At 39.4% G+C, this 15,924-nt stretch overlaps 1 protein-coding gene across 1 annotated transcript in view; it reads left to right on the top strand.

Moving 5' to 3' along the window:
- Positions 1–15,924, top strand: part of Arhgef38 (Rho guanine nucleotide exchange factor 38) — a 122,420-nt gene that overhangs the window by 98,222 nt on the left and 8,274 nt on the right. The window contains exons 9-13 of the mRNA XM_052730848.1: positions 183–299; positions 4,650–4,961; positions 6,249–6,392; positions 7,430–7,628; positions 7,744–8,003. Of these exons, the coding sequence (XP_052586808.1) occupies positions 183–299; positions 4,650–4,961; positions 6,249–6,392; positions 7,430–7,628; positions 7,744–8,003 (1,032 nt within the window). The remainder of the gene's footprint in view (positions 1–182; positions 300–4,649; positions 4,962–6,248; positions 6,393–7,429; positions 7,629–7,743; positions 8,004–15,924) is intronic.

Raw genomic sequence — 15,924 nt, 5'->3', positions numbered from 1 at the left:
AGGGAGGAGGGAAACAGACTGCTGCAGGCAGTCCCACGGTGGAGCGCATCCATGGTATTTTTATAGTTCGTTTTCTATCTCTCAGGGAAATTTAGTATTGTGATGATGAAGTTCACACTGGGGAGACGTTCATTGTGCCGAACGCATTCAGAACTTGCCCTTTTTATAACTCTGTGTTTCAGCAGGCCATGCCCTTCACTCTGCAGAGTGTAGCAGAGCTCCGTGAGATTTCCTACAAGGATGGAGAGATGAAGTGCGGTGAACCCCATAGTCATGCTTTAAATCCCTGTCAAGACTTTGTAAGTTACACACACACACAGATAAATACAAATTAAACAGCAGGTTTTAAAAGCTCCTTTCACCCCTCCCCCCACTATATAACTATATATAACTGCACATATCCTGTAGTTAGGTATAAAATATGCACTAAATCAAATTCTAATGTCAAAATTAGGCTTTTTGAGACAGGAGTTTTTAAATAATTAACTATGTTTAGAGTGAGTTAGTAAGGATTGTACTATAATGGTAATTTAATATAACCTCATATTCCGTTTCTAGGGTAGTCAGTGTCTGATGAAACAGATAATTAAACAATATTCATTTTAAGTTAGTGTATGAGATATTAAGAATATATTAATTTGTAAAGCTGTGAATTTTTGTTGTTTTTTTGTTTCCTTTTGTTTTGTTTTTGAGATAGGGTTTCTCTGTGTAACAACCCTGGCTGTCCTGGAACTCACTCTGTAGACCAGGCTGACCTTGAACTCACAGAGATCTGCCTGTCTCTGCCTCCTGAGTGCTGAGATTAAAGACGTGCACCACCACCACCACCTAGCAAGCTGTGAATTTCTTAAAAGGGTCTCGAAAAACAAAACAAAACAAAACAAAACAAAAAACAAAACAAAAAAAGGGTCAATGGAAATGCCTTGCGTCCTTGCTGAAGGAGAGCAGAGTCTCTGTGTCTGTGATGTTCAACATAATGTGCACTGGGCAGCAAAGCCTTCCCATGGAGAAAAGACACACTTAGCTGTCTGATTTTCTTCCTGCCCATGGTAGATTCTTTTCTTCCTTTCTAGTTCTGGGAACTGAACTTAGAAACTCACGCATGCTAGGCAAGTACTCTGCCAGTGTTCTATTACCACCCCCCCCCCAAGCACACACACAGACTGTTGTTTTGTTTTGTTTTGTTTTGTTGTTTGTTTTTCTGAGACTAGGTAGCAGTCCTAGCTGTCCTGGAACTCACTTTGTAGACCAGGCTGGCATCGAACTCACTGAGATCCACCTGCCTCGGCCTCCTGAGTGCTGAAATTAAAGGCGTTGTGCCACCAATGCCCAGCCAGACTATTTATTTTTAAGAGTTCTTTAAAATATATTTTGGGAAGCATTAAAACATTCTTGACTAATAAAATGTTTGGGTGGTAAGCTTTTCTGGGTGATACTAATTTTAGTTTAGTGTCTTCTGTTATTATTTCACAGCAGTATTTAATATATTTTGGAGAAAGCAAAATAGCCTATATTTCTGTGTTGGCTATGTTGGTGTTAGGGCCAGGATGTCTTCTCCAACTTGTGTTGGATGATTCTAGCAGTCCTGACCCATGAGGCTCAAAATCTCAGCAACCTCCACCTCAAAATAATATTAAACCTTGGCCGGGCGGTGGTGGCGCACACCTTTAATCCCAGCACTCGGGAGGCAGAGCCAGGCGGATCTCTGTGAGTTCGAGGCCAGCCTGGACTACCAAGTGAGTTCCAGGAAAGGCGCAAAGCTACACAGAGAAACCCTGTCTCGAAAAACCAAAAATAATAATAATAATAATAATAATAATATTAAACCAATGAGCTCCCAAATGTTTCCAAACCTTAAGAAGTGACAGCCCACATCCCCCTGCAAAACTACTCTGAATAAGCTGTTTGGGGCATTATAAAATGGAAAGTTGGGATTACGTTCTTTTGATAAATAAGATCTGTACTTGCTATGCAGACCAGGCTGACCTTGAACTCAACAGAACACAGCCTTCTTTTGTTGCCCAAGTACTGGCACTAAAGGTGAGTGCCAAAATTCTCAAGGACATACCCAGAAGTCTGTCTCCTGGGCAACTCTAAATTCCGTCAAGTTGACAATCAAAATTTACCATTACCAGGCATTAAAAAATTAAAAAATTAATGTAATATTTTCAAGGGTCTGGTGGGTGCCCAATGGGTAAAGATGCTTGCTATCAAGCCTGATGCCTGGTTTGATCCTAAAGAATCCACATGGTGGAAAGAAAGAACCAACTCCTACAAGTTGTCTCCTGACCCCAACGTGTACTCTATGACAAGAATGCCCTCTGAGAGGAACACAAAATAAGTAAAAAATTAAAATGTAAGAAGATTAAAAAATATCACGATATCCAAAATAAAGTGATAGATTCATGTTGTTTGTTTGTGCCCTTTGGGGGGCCCAACACCCAGCTCCCAAATAAATCACACACGGAGGCCTATTCTTAATTATAAATGCCCTACCTTAGCTTGGCTTGTTTCTTGCCAGCTTTTCTTAACTTAAATTATCCTTTCTACCTTTTGCCTCTGGGCTTCTCCTGTTCTCTTACTTTTGTAAATTGTACTCTTACTCTGTGGCTGGCTATGTAGCTGGATGGCTGACCCATGGAGTCCTCCTCCTTCTCTAGCTACTTCTTTTCTCCTCCCACATTTCTCCTTATATATATTCTCTCTGCCAGCCCCACCTATCCTTTCTCCTGCCTCGCTATTGGCCACTCAGTTCTTTATTAGGTCATCAGGTGTTTTAGACAGGCACAATAGCACAGTTTCACAGAGTTAAACAAATGCAACACATATGAAAGTAACACACCTTAAAATAATTTTCCCCAACAGATTTATATGCTACTCAGGAATAGACAGGTGGGTGCATAGGTAGATCAATAGACAAAAGTTTTTATACTTGTGGGGCTTAACTGGACAACATGATTATGTCTTGTGGGTTCTTTTTTCCAGGGTTCAATTATAGGAAGGACATTTTAGAAAAGCCATTAAAAATTTGCTAAATTTAAATTCACTAAGTTGATAAATATTTATCAAAATGGTCTGAATGCATGCTCCATAGCTTCTCCCTTAGCCAGCATGCTCTATAGTTTGACAGAAAGAAGGAAGAAACTGTCCTGTCTACCTTAATAACATAATATTAGATTATATGATTATGTTGATTATTATTAAATATTATATTAACATTATTAATATTAATAATATTAGATCTGCCAAGTTAAGAGAATCACCAGAAAGCATGATATAAAAGTGGCATTTTATTGGGTAACATACTGAACTCTTTAAAACTGAAATATTAACTCAAAAATTTACCCCAAGGCAGAGAAGTTATTCCTATACAGCCATAAATGATACTTTTCTACAAATATTGTGTAGCACAAAATTCTAAAATACAGCCTGCTTATCTGTTCCAACTACTGTCCCTTGGCAAATAAAGTTCATATCTATGGGGCACTGGACATACATTACAATTATAGTATAATCTTCAAATTAGTAACCTATGGCTCCCAGGCAAGTAATAAACACAGTGACTTATCCCAGACACAGTAAATACATTTGTTGCCTAGTCTAGGGGCTCATTAATTGGTGGGCTGGTATCTATTGATTATTCCATAAACTGCAAATCAAATCTAATTTGTGTTGGCTATTGCCGGTGCCACTAACGTATGAGATTCCCTCTTTTAAATGTCCAATGAGTTCAGACAAAGTTAGCAGGAACCATTTACATTAATTAATACAGGCTGTTGCTCAGATTTCCTGGAATATCTTTGAGGTTACAAATGATAAAACTACTTCCAGATTCTTATAACATGTGTGATAAGGTGCGAGGCAGGGCAGTCATCAGACCCAGGATAAAGGTGCATTTCAGCACACAAGGAAAAGACACAAGAAGAGAAGACATTAAATCTAGGATTCTTGAGTACCGACATGGGGTTGGCCACTAATGCAAAATTTTTCTTTAATGTTTCAGAGCTGAAAATATAGTAGTTTCAGATACCCTCGATCCTTTGGTGTATTTAAATGTTTAGGTCTGGTCATTTCTGTCACAGGCTTAAGATATACATTTAAAGAACCAATGCTTGCATGGGGAATACAATTCCACCCAAAAACAAACCTCGAGGTTAAAAAACAGATTTGAAACCAATGGGGGGAGGCTAATAATAGAGTCTCGCCTTAGAATGCTTGTGCACATTTTGCTGATGGCAAGAGGCGAAGGTGGTGAGTTGGTCAATCATGCCATACACTGACATCCCTCACCACAACCTTGATGCCGTATAATAGCTCAGCTTGGCTCTGGGGTTAGAAGAGAACAAGAGGGAGGGTCCTGAAGGAGGCATCCACAGCACAGCTGTAGACTGAAGAATTATGATCTGGGTGAGCAGGCTTTCTCTTCTCGCTCATCTTCAGGTTCAATACTGATGCTTTAAGCCTGAATAAACAAGCTTAGGCAGCCCCCCTAAATGTGAGATCCTCTTCTTAAATGACTGGGTGTTGTCCTGTTCCCTTTGAGCTTCAGAAGAGAGGAGGTAGGCCTATTGAGAGCAGCATTGGTCATGGAGTGAGCCATCCTTCCCTCAGTAATGTGACTATCTATCTATCTATATATTTTTTTGCAGGTAGCTCGCTCTCAGAGACTCATCCTGACCCCACTGTCAGCCTTGCTGTCCTTATTCCCAGGGCCTCAGAAGCTCATCCAAAAACGCTATGACAAACTACTGGACTATAATAGCTCCCTGCCACGGTCAGCTGCCGACGAATCAGACTTGGCCAAACGGGAATATGAGGCCCTCAATGCCCAGCTTGTGGAAGAGCTCCAGGCATTCAACCAGGCTGCCAGGAAGATCCTGCTGAACTGCCTGTGCAGTTTTATCACCCTCCTCCGGGACTTGATGCTGGCGGCTCTGCAGGTTTATTCCATAGTCAGGCCGGTGAGCACAGCGCTACTCCTTGGCCACCTCAACCTCAGTCTTCATTCAGAATGTGCATGCGTGGCCCTTGTGTGGTGTGGTTTAAGCATAAAGTCAGTCAGATATCCTTCTGCATTTTGAATCATATAGTTTTAAAGACTGTATCTGCCTGTATGTTGCAGTGTCCTGCCATGATGATAATGGACTAAACCTCTGAACTGTAAGCCTGCCCCAATTAAATGTTTTCCTTTATAAGAGTTGCCATAATCATGGTGTCTCTTCACAGCAGTAGAAACTCTAACTAAAACAAAAGCTAGCCATCAAAAAGAGTTTCCTGGTCAGTTCAAGATTTTTTTTTGTGTGTGCCCTGCAACAAAAGTACATGTCTTCAGTAATACAGCCTTAATATCTGCCTATGGAGGGCACCAAAGAACAAGGACAATAGCCTGTATTGTTTTAGGTGCTTCTGGGGTCTCTCAGCCCAAAAAATGAAAGGGAGAAATCCATGCTCAGCACTGACATTTTTATTTAGTGATTCATGTCTTCTGGGAGCAGCATCATTCACTGATGTGGGAGATACTTTGGTTTAAACTCATTTTTAGCAAATTATATTTTGATAAGGTTTCTTCATATATCCTTAGTTTTGGTTGATCTACTCCTTACCCTCTGCCACTGCCTACCTGACCTTTCCTGCTTAAACCTTTAGCTTCCAACATTCTCCCCCTGGTGTCCAAATCACATATGTTCTATGTCCTTTTTTTTTTTTTTTAACTTGGATTGCAAGAGCATAGGCCACAAATACCTTCTTCCATTAGTTTAAGCCTTCTTCCTCTGCCCCAGACACCCCTTTTCTTCTTTCCTTTCACATATATTCTACCATTCCCCTCCTTAAATGTCCCCCCCAACAACTGTCCATTCCTGGTTTCCAGCTTCCATACATGTTAAACATGTAGGACAAACACAGGGACACTCCCAACCATGCTTTTTGTTGTAAGCTCACTACCTGCCCACTCCCACTGTCCCACCTGGGGCACTGCTAATACCACAGCTTCAGCACTTCACTCCTGGGTCTTTCTTGCCCCTTTCCTGTTTTGTTCTCCTATGGAGTCTTGAAACATAAGAAAGAAAAGTATCCCTACCATTTTGTGTGGCTTCAGAAATGCCAGGTTGCCCATCTTTGTAGAAGCTCCCAAGTTGCCCCGATCTTTCCCTGTGGTACTGCCTTACATTCCCCGCCATCCCAGCCCTGGCAGAGTCAGTGCCCAGTGTGATAGGTTGTCTGAAAACACCACACTGTTTTTCCCACAGGTGCCACTGCCAGTCTTGAGCATCTCTGAGATTCAAAATCGCGTGCTGGAAGAGGTTCAAAACTTGAATTTTGTAAAGGACAACAGTGCCACCTTTATTGAGAGGAAACTTAGCTTTGAAAAGAAGAAGCCTGCTCAGGTTCTGGTGAGTTTAGCATTATCTGTGACAGTGAAAACATCATCTCTTTGCCTCGCAGCGCATTGCTTCCCATACTAATCAAATCATCCAAATAACGTGTCATTCGCTTATTATGTTACATTTTATTATGTTTCTTTTTTTTATATTATAAACTCCAGAAGATCATGATGTTTGTTTCTGTTTCATTCATGCTAGTTCCCTCACATACCAAAACTTGTGCTTGACACACGGTGGATACTCAGACTTTCTCGATTAGGATTTTAAAGACATAAATCACACGGTGCAGCCCCTCATTTTCAACCTATTTCATTTCCATCCTCCAGAGATACAGCAGTTTTTGTCAAAGTCATTTAGTGCCAGAGTTTGGAAAGTGTCTCTTTGTGACTCCTGCCCCATTTACCAAGAAAAAGATGCACATAGGCAATTTACTGAATTAAAATTATAAAGTACTTACTGTGCAAGCAAATACATACAAAATAGTGAAATGTTACTCAACAGTCAGGAGTTGTTAGAACCTCTGCCTTCTTTCAACATTTTTTAAAATTACTAAGTTATTTATTTTTCTTATATTTGTATGTTTGCCGGTGGGCATCTTTTTCTTGGTAAACGGGGCAGGAGTCACAAATGTGCATGCACACACACACACACACACACACACACACACACACAGAGATACACAGAGGAGTACATTTGGAGGTCAGAGGATAACTTATGGGAACTGGTTCTCTCCTTCAACTATATGGGTTCTGGTGATTGGATCCAGGTCATCAGACGGGTGCTTTTATCCTCTGAGCCATCTTTGCAGCCCCAGAGCCTCTGCCTTCTTAGCCCCAGTTGAATTTTCTTTCTTTTCTACAACACTGCCCTCATGTGCTTACTCGAGATTTTTTAACTAAAAATCTCAGCTGAATTGTGAGAGTCTGACCTTGCAATATATCCAGATTAATATAAAACTTGTATAGAGAAATAATTCTCTAGAGGAAAGTCTTTATAAACTCAACGAGGGTGGGTCCACCTGAACCAGGACTTCTTCCTTTTCCCAGCCAGAAATGCCACATCAAACTGACGATCACCGCTCCAAACTTCTGTCCACATACGGAGCAGAGGAACTCTACCGAGCTAAGCGCAAGTGCAACGCCACCCAAGAGCATGACATCAATCTTCTAGAAGGAGAGTTGGTAGCCGTCCTGGAACAGAAAGATCCCCTGGGGAGTACAAGCAGGTGGTTTGTTGACACAGGATGTAAGTTTCTTTTCCCACAGAACTATTACTGCTCTTCAGGTTAAGATTTTCCCAGGGGTCTCTGCGTGTTTGGGGAAGGTCTACACCTAACCCTGGTGCTTTCTTTTTCTACCAGTTGTAAAAGGCTACGTGTATTCCTCCTTCCTAAAGCGCTACAACCCAGCGAAAGAGCAGAAGGCAGATGCTGAGAACAGATTCTGTGACGACGATTTCGAGAACATCAGCCTCTTTGTATCTTGTCGGCCAGCTTGCGACAGTGTCACGAGCACTCCTGAAGGCAGCATAAGCGACAGCAGCTCATCTCTTAGTGGCACTTGTGGGAAGTCTGAAACAAATGGTGCTGATGTTGATCATTTTCAAGAGGTAGATGAACAGGTAAGACTTTAAACCTTGAGGCAAAAAATACTTGGCCACTCAAATGAGAGAATCTCTAACTGCTCACGTTGAGCTGAAATACTTACCGGGAAACTGCCAGTTTTGACATCGAAAATACCTAAGCCTTTTAGCACATACCATCTGTGGACTGTTGAGCAAAGAATTTAATTATTGAAACCCATTTCCTCAAAACAAAAACAAAAACTCCCTATACTGCAGAGTTGGTGTTTTGACTAGAGATAATATGTGTGCTGGACTCCTGACACGGAATAGAGATTCAACAAACCATAGCAGTTACTACTTCACTGCTAAGTATTCAGGGTGGTTAGGAATTTGTTTTTAATGCTCCACCATTGGAGAAAGGCAGCTGAGCTGTGGTCATCAACATCAGGTAGGAACTTGTCTCTGAATCCTCTAGAACAGTGGTTCTCAATCTGTGGGCTGCCACGGAAACCATCAGAAAACACAGACATTTACATTACAATTCACAAGAGTAGCAAAATTATAGTTATGAAGTAGTATTGAAAATAATTTTATGGCTGGGGGTCACCACAACATAAGGAACTGTATTAAAGTGTTGTAGCATCAGGAAGGTTGAGAAGCACTGCTCTACAAGCAACATCTTCATTGAGCTGAGTAGGACTTGGACATTTTGTCTCTTATTAATACCATCTTCTTTACATGAACAATTGCTAGTTTACCTTTCTCTCATTGTGCCAATGCAAAGACTACTGGCATAGCACCTTCACAAACTGGTAAGCTAATTAGAATGTAAGGTTCATTTTTGCTACCTCATAAAGTTTCAGAATATTCAGTTATTAATCTCCAAGTAGTAACCAACTAATTTTCTGCCTTTTTAACTTAGTAATTTCCATTAGCCTAAATTTCTTTTCCATTGAGGTAGTACATTTTATTTTCAGGAAGTGAAAAATGGAACAATACCCATAAATTAAATGTAAGGTCTTTATTCCTTTCCCCTTAGTGATACTCCTCAAAGAAATCATCCCATGTGTGTCTTTCAGATATATTTTATGCATACATAAAAATATACACAAATAAAACATATCTTATGTGTTACTTTTTAAATAGTTAAACATAACTCTACCTATATAATGAATTTATTCCTTTAAACAATTCTGTGAAGCATCTTTGAAAAATTTTGGTTTTGAATCAGAATCTCATGATACACCTCAGGCTGTCTTTTTACTTCAGTCTCCTGAGTGGTAGAATTATGAACATATGCTGTCATACCCATTTTCTAGAATAAGTCATATATAACTACTAACCCAGTTTAAGATATTTAAGATGTCTTGTTTTTAAAAAATGTAAAACAATAATTCCAGGAACATCCTTCATCTCTTTCTGTATGCTTTTAGAAATATGTTTGTAAGGATATTAATAAAAATATGGTCAAAGGGTATATAGAAAATCTTTACAGGGATTGACATGTTGCCCTTCAGCAATAGCATTATTTAGCTCTTATTTACGTGCCATAGAATTCACTTAATTTCAATGTAAAATCCAGGGACTTTTAGTTATAATTACAGAGTTGTACAAACCAACTTTAGAACATTTCTTTCATGCCCAAACTCCTTTGGATTCATTTACACTCCCTGCTTTTTCCCAGCTTTTGGAAATCACTGACCTATTTTCCTTCTCTATATTCCATCTTTTCTGTGTGTCTCCCATGGATGAAACAGAATATGGTGCTTTGTACCTGGCTTTTTTCCTTTCAGCATGTGTTTGATATTCATTGATCTTGTAAATATATATATACATATATATATATGTGTATATATATATTATATATAACCTTTTTTACTGCCTAATAATATTCTTAAGTAGATATGGAATTTTGTTTAACTATTCACCAGTTAATGTACATTTGGCAATGTCTATTTTGATGCTATTGTGACTAATGTTGCTATGGACATTAATGTATGAGTCTGTGTAGATTTCACTTCTCTTGAACAGACATCCAGAAATGGATTTGTATCCTAGCATGGTAAAATTATGTTTTACTTTTAGAGGAAATGCCAAATCATTTTTCAGAGTGCCCATTCACATTTTACATTTTATCAGGAATGGATGAACATTGTTGGCTCTTCCTTGGTGATGCTAGTTTATATTATAACCCTCATAGTGAGCTTAAAGTGTTGTCTCTTGATGGTGTTGGATTTCATCTAAAGACTGATGCTACTGAATGTCTTCTCCTGTGCTTCTTTACCATTCTGTCTTCTATTCAGATATTGATCTACTTTTTTTCAACCTTAAAATTCTTTTATTGTCTTAACCACATCCATCTCATTGCTACAAACCTAAATCCTTCTTATGTCTTATGAGAGAGAGTTCTTTGTAAATTCTCAGTGTGACTTCTTTATCAGATATGTTATCTGCAAATCTTTCTTCCCAGGCATGATGGACTCATTTGCTAACCCTCTCAGCTTACTTACAGCTTCTGAAAGGCACATTATAACGTTAGCTCATTTTTTTTTTCAATTAGGTGAAATCTTTAGACCTGACTGAATATTCTCATAGACTTTTCTGCTTACCTCAATAGTCTAGATAGAATCTGAGGCCCAAGTTTGGCATGGCGCCTCTGGTGGTTTGGATGGAGAATGGCTCACACAGGTTCATATGTTTGAATGCTTGGTCCCCAGCTAGTAAAACTGTTTGAGAAGGATTAGAAGGACTAGGAGGTGTGGCCTGGTTGGAGGAAGTGCATTGCTGGGGTGGGCTTTGAGATTCAAAGGCCCACACTATACTCAGGATCAGATTCCTCTCCCTCCTTCCCTCCCTCTTTCTCTCTCCCTCTTTCTCTGCCTTCTGCACAAGGATCAGGATGGAAAGCTCTCAGGTAACTGTTTCTTCACCAAGCCTGTCTGCTGCCCTTTTTTGAGTGCTTTGGTCATGGTGTCCACTCACAGCAATAGAATAGTAAATAAGACAGCATCATAAAGCTAGAAGGATACTGATTCTAATTCTAGCCTAACTTTACAAGGATTTTGGGGTTAACTATTCCTTCAGCTGGACTAGCAACAGTGTAAAGTTGGCTCCCACTAGCTGCTACAGCAAAACAGTCTTCCTCAAGTGATCCTATCAGTAAAGATCAGGTGAATTGGATGCTAAATGCTTTCTTTAATGGGGGAGCAGGGAGGAAATTTTCTCTTTCTCAAAATAGAAAATATATCGGAGATTCTTATCTAAAAATCCTATTTATTCTGTTTCCTCTGAGTTTGGAAACCAATTTAACATAGATAACCAGCACTGAATAAATATTAGCATTATTACTAATAAAATTGTATTGGGAAGCCCATCTTGGATCAGTGGTCACATGGGATTTCTGATAACTTCATTCAGATTTAGATGATTTCATTCAAATTAAAGGTCTCCCCATTTTGAGCACAGATTATGCCCCAGTTCACTTACTGCAAAGAGAGGTGACCCCTGTGGGGAACTCCAGAAAAAGAAAGAGAAAAAGAAGAGGCAGGAAGGAACAATTCCTTTCATGCTTTAGCTCTGACAGAAGAGGCATATGGGCTGGTGGTTTTCAGACCCCTCATGCAGCTGCTCTTCGTCCCTGGAAATAAGGAGAAAGGGTTGTATTTTCATTTTTGCCTCAGGCTGGCCTTCCCACTCTATCAGCTCTCAGGCTTCTTGTGAAAACTGAGCCCCTGATATTTATGGGTGACATAGAGAGTGACACCGCATAGAGGTCCAAATAAGCGACCGAAAGTGGCAGGAAATTGGATCTTTGTCAAATCTTATATCTGATAGACCCAATAGCAATTTTCTGCATGGCTATTTAAACTTAGGGAAAAAAATCAGGAAGTCAGCTGTAACCTACACTGCGTGTGTGTGTGTGTGTGTGTGTGTGTGTGTGTGTGTGTGTGTGTGTGTAGGGGGGTTGCTTGGTGCCACTATTTCTTGCTCTGCTTATTCCTACAGTGGCAGCACTTTCTGTTATTCTCCAGACTTCAGGAGCATATACTACAGGAGTTCTAGGCTGTACTGCAGTCTTCTTGATGATTCAAGTGAACCCTGACAAGGGCAGGTGGATGAGAAAGCTTGGCTTCTACCTAACTTTCAAGGGCATCTCTGAGGCTTTCAGAAACACTGAGATACAGACAGCTGAAGACTAGTTTATGTGATGAGTCTTGCTCTGTTCCACCAGCCAGCTTGTAAATAATGACATAGAGACTTTTTATTAATTATAAAGCTTGGCCTATAGCATAGGGTTGATCCTAACTAGCTCTCATAACTTAAATTAACCCATTTATATTAATCTATGTTCTATCACATGGCGTTACCTCTCTTCCATCTTGTACCTCCTGTTTCCTCTTTGTGTCTCCTGGTGACTCTGCTTTTCTTCTTTCCAGAGTCCTGTCTTCCTGCCTAGCTATTGACCCATTCAGCTCCTTATTAAACCAATCACAGTGAATACATCTTCACACAGTGTACAAATATTCCACAACAAGTTTATTGCTGTATCTGCTCTGTGACTTCCATATTTGATCTTTACCCTGGACCTCAAGGGCCTATGGGGTCTGTGAATGGCTTTGGAGGACATCTTAGTTACTTTTCTATTGCTGTGATAAGATACCATGGAAGAAGAAAGTGTTTATTTACAGCTTACTGGAGTCCCTGTTCATCCTAACTGGGAATGGCATGGGCTTTTACAATATACCTCCTCCAACAAAACCACACCTCCTAGTCCTTCCCGAAGAGTTCCACTAACTAGGGACCTAGTATTCAAACATATGAGCCTATGTGGGCCATTTTCATTCACATTACCACAGAGGGTTTCCTCAATTATTTTGAAAATGAGCTTCTTTGCATGTGCTCTTTTCTATGGAGGTACAATTAAAAGCACATTTTTAGACAAGTGTGTTATTTTTCAAACTTGTGACCTGGTCTTTGTCTTTACATTTTATAACTACTTATGATAGTGATGTTGAATATGCCATTGTTTTGAAAGTTCATCAACAACTTGACAGGCTGATCCTAAGTTATTTAAGCACTCCTGCTGTGGGATGGTCTGTATGTCAAATGTGTCGCTCTGTTTGATCAATAAATAAAACACTGATTGGCCAGTAGCCAGGCAGGAAGTATAGGCAGGAGTAACAGAGAGGAGAACTGAGATAACAGGAAGGTGAAGGGAGACACTGCCAGCCGCCGCCATGACAAGCAGCATGTGAAGATGCTGGTAGCCACGAGCCACGTGGCAAGGTATAGATTTCTAGTAATGGATTAATTTAAGATATAAGAACAGTTAGCAAAAAGCCTGCCATGGCCATACAGTTTGTAAGCAATATAAGTCTCTGTGTTTACTTGGTTGGGTCTGAGTGGCTGTGGGACTGGCGGGTGACAGAGATTTGTCCTGACTGTGGGCCAGGCAAGAAAACTCTAGCTACATACTCCATTAGAATGAAGATTAAGAGAATGTTTGATATAGAAAAATGTTTTACAATATTCTGAAAGGCAAATAGGTTGTAAAAATACAATTCATTTTTATGACCATTTGAGGAAAAGAGGGAGGACAGGATGGAGAGAGAAAGGGAATAAAGATATTTATAGCACTTAGGGGCCTTTTTGTTTACTTTTAAAACTTTTTTTTTCATAAAACTACTTATTTACCCTGAAGATAACCCTACCTCCCAGGATCCCTGTCACCTACCTTTGTCCTCTCAGTTATAACCATGTCGGGAGCTCCTCAGGAGGCACCTGTGGTGTGCTGTGGTTTCTTAGCCATCCTTTTGTGATAACAGCTGCAAACTCACCCAAATCCTGTATGACTACTAATGCCTACCAAGGGAGAAGGACTTAGTGGAACTCACTCCTAGGCTCTCCGGTGTGCTTTAGTCTCTGAGAAGCACTCTTTCCTTAACCCTCCTGTTTAAATCCGTATTAAAACATTTTTATTAAACCCCAGCTTACTTCATAAAAACCTACTTGTTAATAAAAATATATAATCATTGAATGAAGAAAAAGCTTGTTTCTAGAGGGTGAGAGAAAAGAATAGTATTTTTCATGCAGTGTAATTATTTTGGCTTTGGAACTAATAGAGTAAATGCTGGTTTTAAAGCTTTTTAGTTTTGGAAATGAAAATTAAAATGTTAAGAATTTTATTGGTCATAGTTGGAGAATTGGAATAAAAATCAATAAAATGAGATTGCACAATGCAGTGAAGTTAAGAAATAAAAATGAAATGTAAAAATATATAGACTAAGAGACTGCTGAGGTGGTAATGGTGCCACAGGGAACCGTATGATGCTTACGGGTAATAATCTGGGTGTGAGTCATGATCTAGGTGATTTTAAATCAAATGCTGTGGAGAGCTGGTCTGTGGTGCCAGGGTATCATATATATAAAGTGAAATGCAGCCTTACAAGGAGCAAAGGAGCAATCAGTAAAACATTTTAATAAATAACAAGGAAAAAAGAAATACATGACTATAATTCATATTAATAACATTTTAATGAATGCTTCTGGACAAAAACATATACACATTTAAAGTTAGACAAATGCAGACTGAGATTTGAAAATAAGAAATCATTCAGCTCTTAAATTCATGACAAACTGAAAACCTCTAATTTTTCATCTAACAACAAAGGAAACAAAAAGAATTAGAAGACCAGAGACACTACTCTCTCTTTCAAAGCAGACTTAGTCCCATTTTCAGTATGTAAAGTACGCCTTTATTTAGCATGTTATATAAGAACTAGAAACTGCCAATTTGAAACAAATTTGGGCTATGATAATATAAAAGTGTTACATAATTTTAAATTTTAAATGTATGATTTCATGATAATTTATATTTGTTTAAACTATATATTTTAAGCCAGGCATGATGGCACACACTTTTAATTCCAACACTCTAGAGGCAGAGGCAAACAGATCTCTATGAATTCAAGGTGAGCCTGGTCTACATAGTGAATTCCAGGCAAGCATAGTGAGACTTTGTCTCAAAAAACAAACCAAAAAAAAAAAGCCACAACAAAAAATACATATAATAATAGTAAATACATCTAATCAGATTTTATTTTCCCTTTGAGGAAATTTGTGCCAAAGTGAAAGACTACATAGGTGTTGAGGGATGGGACAGTAGCTAATCTATCCTGAAAAATCCATGCCTGCACTGGGAAAGCATATTTATTATTGATTCAAATTTCAAAGATGACCACACTGCTGATTCCAGCTCTTATAGATTATTCTGGGACTATAATTTAGCACGTCACACTCCTGGAAGCTTTTGCAAACCAAATTAACCACATTAATCTTGTGGACCTATTCAATATTGTCACTTTCAGAACTGTAGAAGAGTACTCAGATGAGAGACTATGGAGCCTTTCTCCAAGAACACACTGTGTAGCTTTCTTAGAACAAGGGTTTGATTCCTAAAACCCTAAAAGAAACGGACTAAGCACAGGATTGGGAGTTAGAAGACATGGGTGCTAGCAGCCCTGGGGAGCCTTGTCCTTAATCATGTTTCCAAGTAGTCTTAACTGAGAGGGTTGTTGAGGATACAGCCCATGTGACATAAACTGTCACAGGCTCTGTAAAAGGTATTTATCACTCCTGAAATTTCATTAAGAATTTATAGCTCCTCCATTCTGTTTTCTTCTTTACTTCCAAATGAAGTAATCCATTTCCAGCAATCTATCTTCGTGTATGCACCACAGTCTCCTATATGATGTCCAAACCTTTTAGGTCAAGTAAACTTTTGAACACTACTGTGCAGCATGGCATACATGGCCAGTTGAGAGGTGTACCTTGGACCATTCAAATTGCCATTAACAAAATACCATATACTGGATGGCCTACCTACAATAAAATCCTCACTGTTGTAGATACCCGAAGTCTGAGATCAAGGCACTGTTTTTGGTGTCTGATGAAGTCAACCTTGTAGGTGGATAGCACC

This window comes from Peromyscus californicus, unplaced genomic scaffold (genome assembly GCF_007827085.1).
Source record: "Peromyscus californicus insignis strain IS unplaced genomic scaffold, ASM782708v3 Scaffold_9__1_contigs__length_137607984, whole genome shotgun sequence".
Lineage (NCBI taxonomy): Eukaryota > Metazoa > Chordata > Mammalia > Rodentia > Cricetidae > Peromyscus > Peromyscus californicus.
Note: the sequence above shows the minus strand (reverse complement) of the source record. Positions and strands in the feature narration are given on the sequence as shown.